Source organism: Phalacrocorax aristotelis, chromosome 11 (assembly GCF_949628215.1).
Source record: "Phalacrocorax aristotelis chromosome 11, bGulAri2.1, whole genome shotgun sequence".
Classification (NCBI taxonomy): domain Eukaryota; kingdom Metazoa; phylum Chordata; class Aves; order Suliformes; family Phalacrocoracidae; genus Phalacrocorax; species Phalacrocorax aristotelis.
Window position 1 is genome coordinate 23,822,195 of NC_134286.1, and position 9,789 is coordinate 23,831,983.

Sequence of the window (9,789 nt, forward strand, 5' to 3'; positions counted from 1 at the left end):
CCGATATTGTTGCTTAAACATCACAGTTCTAAGCCCCTTGAGGATCAAAGCCCAGCCTGGCAGGGCTTTGGTTCCCAGCTCTTGCCAAGGGGAAGCAGCATGAGTTGGAGACCCCCGTGGCACGCAGCGGGGCCAGTGCTGGTGGACTCGGAGCAGCTCTGGCTTCACGGCCGCGTCCCTGTGGCACGTCCCTGTGAAGAGCTGTGGCTGCGGCACTGGCCGGTGCCCCAGCCTGGGGACGGCTGCAGGGCCTGAGGTCTTGGGGACGGGGTGGCCACGGGGCAGCTCCCTCCATCATGGGTCTCACCTGGGTCCAAACTCACAGTCGCGTCCCGATTTCGCCACCAATCCTAAGTTGCCCCGGGACGAGGCTCGGGGCTGCCAGAGCTGCCTGGGGCTTTGGGCTGAGGCCAGCCCGCTTTTCCCATGCCCCATCCTTGGAGGAGAGGGAGCGGTTCCACAAGGACTGAAGTGCTCGTGTGTTTCATCAAGATCTTGCTTTCATTTCGGAGGGGAAAGAACTAAAAGCCACAGCCTCACCTGACCTCGGAGCGGCTATCGCAGCCGTCGGGGGGCAGCCGTTTGTTTCTCCAGCCTTTCTGTTTGCTTTCCCAACAACCCCGCACCCCTATTTCAGGGCGACTGGGAGTTCTACGCTCCCGCAGGACAGAGCACTGGGGCTCAGCGGCCAAATACCGGTGTGCACAGAGGATGCTGTTCCGCTCCCAGCCCCGCGCTGCAGCCCCCGGCCCAGGGTGGGCTCTCACCGGTGGCCAGGACGGGCTCGTCCCCCCACCCGGGCAGGGCCCCTCGGAGCTGCGCAGCAGCAGTTGCCCCCATTTTTTGCAAAGCTCCACCCGTCTGAGCTCTGGGGGCGGCCGCCTGAGCGCTGCTGGCCCCCCCAGGGATCGCCCTAAGCCGTGCCAGGCCGTGTCCCCCCAGCCCAGAGCCCCCCCGCTCTGAGCCCAGGCAGCACGGGGAGGCGGGGTGTCCGGGGGAGGGTCACCCCACGCCGCCCTGCGGGTCTCACGGGGGCTCCCCGAGGCCACGCAACCCGCTCCCCCCCCCCCCACCTCCCACGGGGCACCTGATGCCGCACCCCGTCCCCAGCGCCGGGGTCGCCCTCGCTCCCCGCCGCGGGTGGGGAGGCCACGCCCCCCCGCCACGCCCCGGCCACGCCCCCCCCGGCCGGAGGCTCCGGTCGGAGCGCGGCGGGCGCGGGAGCGGCAGGCGGGGCGGGCCGGGCCATGGCCCCGCACCAGCCCAGCGCCGGGCAGTACCTGCGCTCCGACAGCGGCGGCTCCGAGGTCCGTGTGCTGGCCGAGGGGCCCGGCCCCGGGCCCGGCGGGGACCCCGGCGGGGCGCGGCGGCGGCGGCGGCGGTGCGGGCCGCTGTGGGGCAGCGTGGCCGTCATGGCCATCCTCGCCCTGCAGATCGCCTCCACCACCGGCCTCTTCGTCTACTTCACCATGGCCATCTCCAAGGTGAGCCCGGGGGAGCGAGGGGGGGTTTTGCCCTTCCCGCGCTACCCCCCCCCCCACCCGCCCCCTCCCCGGAGCCGTTCCGGTGCGGGCGGGGCCGCGCGGGGGGGCCGGGGCCGGCGGGGTGCTGCACCCCCGGGAGGGCCGGCGGCTGCGGGGGGGGGGGTCTGCCCGCTCCTCCTCCGCGCCTCCGCTCGCCCGGGACGGCGGCTACCGCTGCTGCCGCCCGCCGATCCAGATGTGGAGGGGGGGGCACTGCCCCGGCTACCCTAGGAGCCGCCGATCCAGATGTGGAGGGGGGGGTGGACCGCTGCCCTGGCTCCCCTGGGAGCCGCCAATCCAGATGTGGAGTGGGGGGTGGACGCTGCCCCCGGCTCCGCCCAGAGCGGCCGCTCCCTCCAGATGTGGAGAAGGAGCCTTTGTCCTGGGCTCCGTCCAGAGCTGGGGGTCCACACTGGGGGGTGGGGTGGGGGCCCTACCCTGGGGTCCCATCGGAGTTTGCAGCTGCAGGTGGGGGAGCTGCCCGGGGCTCCAGGCCCTATTCACCTCTGGTTCTTACTTCATCTTCCCCTGCCTGCCCCCTCCATTCCCATCCCACCCCCACTCCAGGACCGCCGGGATCCTCCTCACCCACACTGTGCGATGCTGGAAGCGGCCTGGCTGGGAAACCCCCCCATTCCAGCAGCCCTTGGGTGCTTGCTCCAGTTTAAACACAGCAAATGACTGAGTGGGGATCCAGACGTCCCCACCCATGACCCATGAGTGTCCCTCGTGCCAAGCCGTTCCCAAATGCAGTCGTATCCTGCTAACAGACCCCCCTGCCAGCTGCTGATTCAGCAATTCCCGAGCAACAGGAGGGTCAAGGAGGGGAAAATTCCAAACAGGAGAGGTCTTTGCTATGGGGGGAGGGAAATTTGGGACTTCCGGGCTCCTCCAGGGATGGATCATCCCTGGTGGTGGAGCGCCCAGCAAGAAAAGGGTCCCGCCAAGCATTGCACAAAACCACAACAGAGGCAGGGAAAAAAGGTAAAAAGCCCATGGATGCAGGAGGAAGGGCCTGTCGGGTGCCAGCAGAGCATCCCTTAGAGCAGACCAGCCCTCACTTGGGCTTTGTTTCCATCCCTACATCCCATGTGGCACCCACTGCAAGGGATTTACATGAAAGGCACTGAGGGAGGAGGGGAATGCGGGCAGACAGAGCCGCAGGGAAGAGCTGAAGGGAGGAGAGAGCCACTCAAATTGACCTTTTTGGGCTTATTTCAGAGGCTAGGCACTGGATCCCTGCATGGGATCTGTGCTGGGGTTAGGTAGTCAGAGCTCAGCATCTCTGGGGGCACTGAGTCGCTCAGCATGGCCAGCCCACCCTCACCCCCTCTCGGGGGGTACTTCCCGTGCCTCCAGTTTTACAAAACTTCCCTGTTTTTTCCTTAATTGAAACACCCCCCCCAGCACAAGGTCCCCAGGAGGGGGGACGGAGGAGGCAGGCGGAGGGCTTACCCTGCAAAGAGAGGGGTGCTGGTGGTACCCGCAGCCCCTCACGGCAAGCTTTAATCAAGGCAATTAGCGTGACCAGGCGGTGCCAGGCGGTTGTTAGAAGCCAGAGGGACGAGGCACGCGGTTGCAGACCCCATGCTGCTGCCGGGAACGTGCCACCCCCTCACCGGGAACCTCGGGAGAGGGCTGGCCCCGGGTCTGTGGGCACGCGCCGTAATTAGCGCTCCTGGCAGCACGGAGGAGCTGCACGCGATGGTGCTGCCCGAGCACGCACCCGCGTTGTGGAGTTTCATGGGAACAGCCCCCATCACTTGGGGATTTGCTGCCTCGGCGGGCACCGTGCATCCGCCCACTCGGGCAGGCAGGTCTTTGCAAGACGGCAGCCCGGCTGGCTAAAGCCAGCCCAGGGGAACACGCTGCTAGGGCTGCGCGCGCCCTCCGCCAGCCATCCAGCCCTCCGAGCTCGCCGCTGCAGCCCGTCCAGCCACCGCGCTCCTGGCAGGTCCAGCCGCCAGTGCTGGGGCAGACGGTTGGCCCAATAGTGCAAAAAATAATTTAAAAAAACCCACTTTTTATCTGACCTGGCGCAGTCTTTCTGCTGCTCCTGGAGTCGGTACTGATCCCAAGCAGGAGCGCGTGCTGGTACGAGGCAAAGCGAGTGCCCAAAAGCGCTGCCGAGGGCGGTGGGCAGGCAGGAGTCTGGTGGGGGCTCGGAGCAAGCAGGGATGTGGGGGAAGTGCGGGGTGCTGGAGGAGGCCAAGCCCCAGGTGACGACGTGGCCAAGCCCGAGGACTCCTGGGTCCCGTCCTGGGATCTGGGAACGACCCAGGTGATAAAGGTAGGGCGGTCAAGGTGCCAGTGTTCCTTCCCAGCTCCTGGCGCGCTGATTTCCGGGCAGCCGTCCCATCTGTGCCTCAGTTTCCCCGCGCCCTAGACAGCGGCACGGTGTGGTGAGACCCCACAGCCAGCCGTGCCTGTGCCCACGGTGACGCCACGGCCAGAGCCGAGCCGGGTCAGCCCCGGGACAGCCTGGGAAGGGGCAGCTTGCCGTGCAGCAGCCAGCGTCACGTGGAGGGAAGGCTTCCCAGCCCAAACCACAAGCCAGCACAGGCTAGAGAGTGTCTGAGATCTGCCTGGGCTGACGCAGCACTGCGAGCGCTTGGGGTCCCGTCTCCAGCCAGCGCGGCTCGGCAGCTGGAAGGGCAGAGCTGCGTGAGAGCTTGTTTTGCAACCCCCAGTTGAGCTCAGCAGCAGGAGAGCACAACGAGCGTGGACCAGGCTGCCTGGGCACATTCAGCCTGCAGCTGCAGCTCTTAGCTCTGCGCGCCGTACGGAGCCAAGCCTCGCAGGGCAACCGCTTCCCCAGCAGCCGTGAGCATCTCGTTCAAAGCTAAGGCTGGGTTTTACTGCTCGAGAAGCCTCATTCCCCCACGGCAGGAGAGGGAGGGGTGAAGGAGATGGAGAATGGGAACTTTGGGTTCTTTTTCTTTACCCGGTGCTCTGCAGCTTGTGAGAGTCCTTGCGTCTCCCCTCCTCCTCACGCTCAGCGCTGTAACTCAAGAAAGGGGCTGTCATGTTGCTCTGAGCAACCTGGTCTAGGTGAAGATGTCCCTGCTCGTTGCAGGAGGTTGGAGTGGATGACCTTTAAAGGTCCCTTCCAACCCAAACAATTCTATGCTTCTGTATTTCCTGAAGAGCTGGGATGAGCAAGACTCGCTTCCACCAGGGATCGCAGGAGGTCAGGATGAGATTCAACCTGTCAAATTCACAAAAAAACAGATTTTTGACAGGACTTGGGACCCACCCAGCTTCCTGCTACCTAACCCAGCACAGCATCCCCACAGCTCTGGGACCAGGGCAGCTCGGGGTTGTTCTCCAGCCCGCGGTGCGGCTGTGAGGGCCCTGGCGCTGGAGGAGCCGGGCCGAAGGCAGCTGCCCCGTGCACGCACCCCGCCGGGCATCCCCGCTGCTCCGTCCAGCCGAGCCGCGCACGCCGCCCTTGCCTGCCCGCTTTGACGAGGGGGTGTCCGGGTGTTTCTGTTCCAGCTCAAAGCCCAGGCGCCGGGCAGCACGGAGGAGCTGCGGTGTCTGCAGGTTATCAATCAGCAGCAGGAGGGATCCAGCCTGGAGGAGCTGATCAGCAACGAGTCCTGCCTCAAGCTGGCCAACACCATCAAAGCCTACGTGGCCACGGTGAGCCTGGACCCGCCAGCTTTGGGGAGCAGGGGAGGATGGGGCGGCCGATGGGGGGGGCTTCTGTCTGCCTCCCTGCCTCAGTTTCCCCTTCTGCCTCACCGGAGGGGTGGCAGAGGGCAATCGCAAGGGTGGTTTAAGGCGGGGGGCGGAGGAGTGGGGCTGGCCGCCCGGCCCCCTGCAGCGAGGAGCCGGTGGAGCCCAGAGCCATGTAGCGTGGAAGAAGAGGCTGTGAAGGCTTAGAAAAGGCAAGGGGAGCTGGGGCGCAGGGAGCGCCTGGTTCACCTTTAACCCTGGGACTCTCTTCTCTGATGCTCCAGGTGACGGAGAACGTTATCCGCAGGAGCGCGGTGAAGGGTGAGTCCCTCCTGGCCCAGCACCGGGGGTAGCAGCCGGGGTGCCGCTCGCCGGCGCCGCAAAGCGTCGACAACCCGTTTGCTGGGGCCGGGTTGCAGCCAGACAGACGGAGCCGTGGTCCACGTGCGCACAGCTCGGCGTGCGGCTGGGCATGCCAGCGGGCCGGCGGGGCTCGCTTGCTCCCAGGGCAAACTCCGCCGGGCACGGTGCTGCGAGCTGGGGCCGGAGAGGGGAGGGCAAGGACTGTCCCACTGGGCGGGTGAAGGGCGTACGGCCCCGGGGAGTCGGTTGGAGGGACAGCCATGTACGTCTGCCTGGAGTCTGGGGAACCAGGGCCACAGGGGACAGCACAGAAATATTAGATAATGATTGACTAGACGTTTTCATCCCCAAATAACCTCCCTCTTCGGTGGGTCAGTGGGGCACGTCCCTGCCCAGCTCACTCTGCTTGCTCAGTAAATTTGGCCTGTTCTGCTGGCCCGGGGCTGGGGGTCCCCACGCTCTCTGTCCTGCACAGCCACGTGTCCCTTTTCTCGCAGAGGCCCGGAGGAGCTACTTCAACACCTCGGAGGGGCAGGTTCCTCCCAAAACAGCCAGCAAGCCCTCGGCACATCTCACCCTCCGCCCACAGAGCCTGGCCCAGGAGGGTGAGTCGGGGAGCCCCACTGGGCACCAAGGGGTTTCTAAGATGGGAACAGGGGAAAGATCTCCCCCAAATGGCAGGGGACCAGGATGGGAGGATGCGTTTGGTGGCAATGGGGAGGTCTCTCCAGTCCAAGACCACCTTCTCCACCCCTCCAAGCTCAGTAACGGTGGGAGGGAGTTAGAGCCACCTCTCTCCTGCCCCTGACGGGTGCTCCCCAAGGCATCTCGCGCCCCTCGGTGACCCTTCCTTCTCCCCAGGAAACTCCAAGCGCTTCGGGAACCTCTCCCAGTCCTGCCGCCACGCCATCGCCCGCTGGGAAGACAGCACCATCCACTCACACCTGCAGAACATCACCTACCGGGACGGCCGGCTGCGGGTCAACCAGGCGGGCAAGTACTACGTCTACTCCCAGATCTACTTTCGCTACCCCAGCGACGGGGCCAGCGCCCGAGTCTCTGTCCCCCAGCTCGTGCAGTGCATCAACTGGAAGACGTCTTACAGCCAACCCATCCTCCTGCTCAAAGGGGTCGGCACCAAGTGCTGGGCGCCCGAGGCGAACTACGGGCTCCACGCTCTCTACCAGGGGGGACTGTTCGAGCTGAAGGCCGGCGATGAGCTCTTTGTCTCCGTCTCCTCCTTGGCCATCGACTACAACGATGCAGCAGCCAGCTACTTCGGGGCCTTCCGGCTCGACCTGTGACGGCCGCCCCCGCCTCCCACCGTCCCGCTTGCTCCTGCCCGTCGACGCTCCCGTGAGGCCCCGGGGCAGCCGCTATTCCAGCAGGACAACAGCCGAGTGGCCGGGGGGCTCGGTGCCGCACGGGGCCCCGCCATCCGGCCGGGAGGAAGCCCACGAGCCAGGAAGGGTCTTCCAGGGGCCCACGGGAGGCACGCAGGAGGGGGGACGTGCCAGCCCTGGTAGCGCATCACCTCCCTGGCTGCCAGCGGAGCAGGTAGCACCGAGCAGCTCCCTGCTGCAGGAGAGGCACCGGCATCACATCTGCAACCGCAAGACAAAGCATCCCTGTGGCAGGATGACCCTCTGCAGGTCTGACCCCCACGCCTGGCAGGTGCAGACCCGGCCAGGCTGCGAGCGCTCGGGGACCCCGAGCTGGAGGCGCTGGGACGGAAGCCGGGGTTAGCAGAGAGCAGCAGTGCAGCGAGCGCGGGCGCAGGGCTGGCACCCCCCCAGGGCAAAGCACCGGGGCCAGCCTGTAGGTACGAGGCATCAGCTTCTCGAAAGGAGTGAAGGAGTTTCAGTTCAGGCTAATTAGAAACCTGGAGCAATTCCAGCAATCAGGTTCAGGGGAGCTCAAAGACCAGGACCATGAAGCTGGAGTAATCACCAGCCCAAACAACCGCACCCAGGCACGTGGCAGAGAGGTGCATTTTGCCCAAGCCAAGCTGCACAGGATCATCCAGCCCAGGAGCTTCCCATCACGCCTCCCCTTCACTTCTGGCCAAGCATCTCTTTCCTTGGGGTTTCTGGTCCTCCCAGCCCTGTTGGGCCAGCGCAGCCACCCGCTTACTGACACCTTTCGCCCCAGCAATCGTTAACTTGCAGGATTTCAACTCGTGGGTGAGCCCCGGCGGTAGCAGCACAGGACCCAGGAGGGACAAGACCAACCCCTCGGTGTCAGAGGCCACGTCAGATGCAAGAGGTGGGTTCAAGGAGGGCACAGCGTGGTCAAGCTGGCTCGGCCCACGGACACTGGGGTGGACGCAGCCCCCTTTTGTAATTACCTGTATACTCTCTGTATCATATTAAGACTGTTGATGTGCACGGACAGGACGGCAGCGCAGGCTCCCACGAAGGACGCGAACACCCCGCCACGCCGGCACGGCTGCGGGGGGGATCTCAGTGCTGGTTTAAATAAAGCCTGTACTCCAGCACTGGTCTCGCACCTCTTTGCATCAGGCACCCCAGGCAAAGCGCCCTGGGCCATGCTACTGCACAAACCAGACATTTTGAGGTCTGGGGCCCAGCAGCCCCCCTCGCTGCAGCTCGGCCTTATCTGCCCCCCTCTCTCCCTGTCCCGGCCCGGCACAGAGGCTGGCTGCAAGCGGAGCTCTGCAAGGGGGCAGAGCAGAGGGGCAGCTTCTCCCCGGCTGCCTGCAGCCTCCCGCCGTGCTTCCACACCTGCCTGAGCAGAGCCCTGCCGCGCCAGCCCGGTGCTGCTGGGACGCCGGCGGTGGTGGCGGAGCAGGCCTGGTGCGGTGCCAGAGCTGCTGGGTGCCAAGGCGGCCTGGGGGAACGGGCTCGTGCGGTTCCCAGCAGCTCTGGCCCTGAGAGCTGCAAACAGAGCTCAGCGAAGGCTGCAGGCCATAACCGGGTCCTGCCTCATCTTGCATCTGCAGCACATCTCAAAGGGCTCCGCTGCTGCCTTCCCCTCACAGGCGCCTGGGGCATTCCCAGGGAGGGTGCTCCTGCTCTGGAGCCCGGTGCCTTCTGTTCCCCTGGGACCCCACGCAGCTCCACCACCAGCTCCAGCAGAGCCCCTCCGGGACCTGAGCCCGGCCCCGGTCCTCCTCCTCCCCTGCTCCCATCGGCTCTTGGGGGCTACATCTCGCTCTGCTGCCCCAGGGGATCCTGGTCCTGCTCCTCCTCTCCCCGCTTTGCCGTTGCCAAGCCCAGCCCAAGGCACAGCCAGACCCCAGGGTGCCAAGATGGGCTTGTTCCCCATCACGCCGTGGCCAGGCAGGGGCTGCTCCCGCTATCCATCCCACAGCTTTCCAGGCCGGAGCCCCCTCTCTGCATCCTTGGCTGGGGCTGGGAGCAGGTATGTCGGCTCCCACGTCCCCCCACCCACAGGCACTGGCTGTTGCCACCCACCAGCCTCCAGCTCCTGCCGGCTCCTGCTCCAGCGAGGCTGATGATACAAAAAGCCCCCCCAGGGGCACGGCGTGGCCCCGTCACCCTGCACACAAGCACCTGGATCAGCCCCAAACGCACAAGCAGCTTTCCCAGCTCATCCAAACGCACCCAGCCAGAGAGCACCGAGACCACCGTCCTGCTGTCTGCAGGAGGGGTGACACAGCTGCTCCCCGCTCCGGGCAGGGCTGCAGGGTCCTGCTCCCCCCAGCCACGGTCCCCCGGCCCCGTGGAGGGAGGCGAGGAGAGCCTCGGCCCTGACCGGTGCGTTGTGCTCTTGCCCGACACAAACAAAACCCGAAAGTGTTGCAGCGCAGCTGGGCCCCCCCATGATATCGCTCAGCGAAGACCCCCAAACGCACCCAGCCCCGCCAACCCCTCCCTTCTAAAACCACCTTTGAAATGGTCCCTTTTTCTTCCACCTCTCGTTCCTCCACCTGCTTTCTCAACCACCTTGCTCACCACCAGCAGGGATCAGGCTCCCAGGGCTCTTAAAATCCTTACCGACCCGAAACCTCCCCCCGCGGGGAGCGCCGAGCTCACCCCGGGCTCCCACACCCCCAGTCCCTGAGCTGTCTTTGGCAGCAGCTGCGGGAGCTCAGCCTTGAATCAGACAACCTGGGGCTGCAGGAAACGGAGCAGGTGGTTCAAAGTTTTGCTCTGGAATGGGGCCGAAAGCAGCCCCCAGCCCGCTGGAGCAGGTAGGGTTTGCCAAGGCAGCGAGCGGGAGCCGGCGGCGGCGCAGG

At 65.6% G+C, this 9,789-nt stretch overlaps 1 protein-coding gene across 1 annotated transcript; it reads left to right on the forward strand.

Moving 5' to 3' along the window:
* The first annotated feature begins 1,171 nt into the window (after positions 1-1,171).
* Positions 1,172-8,064, forward strand: LOC142063053 (tumor necrosis factor ligand superfamily member 10-like). Its single transcript, XM_075106382.1, has 5 exons — positions 1,172-1,484; positions 5,022-5,168; positions 5,489-5,525; positions 6,065-6,172; positions 6,429-8,064. Exons 1-5 carry the CDS (start codon positions 1,248-1,250, stop codon positions 6,869-6,871), a joined length of 972 nt encoding a protein of 323 aa, XP_074962483.1. The 5' UTR covers positions 1,172-1,247; the 3' UTR covers positions 6,872-8,064.
* The last annotated feature ends 1,725 nt before the right edge of the window (positions 8,065-9,789 follow it).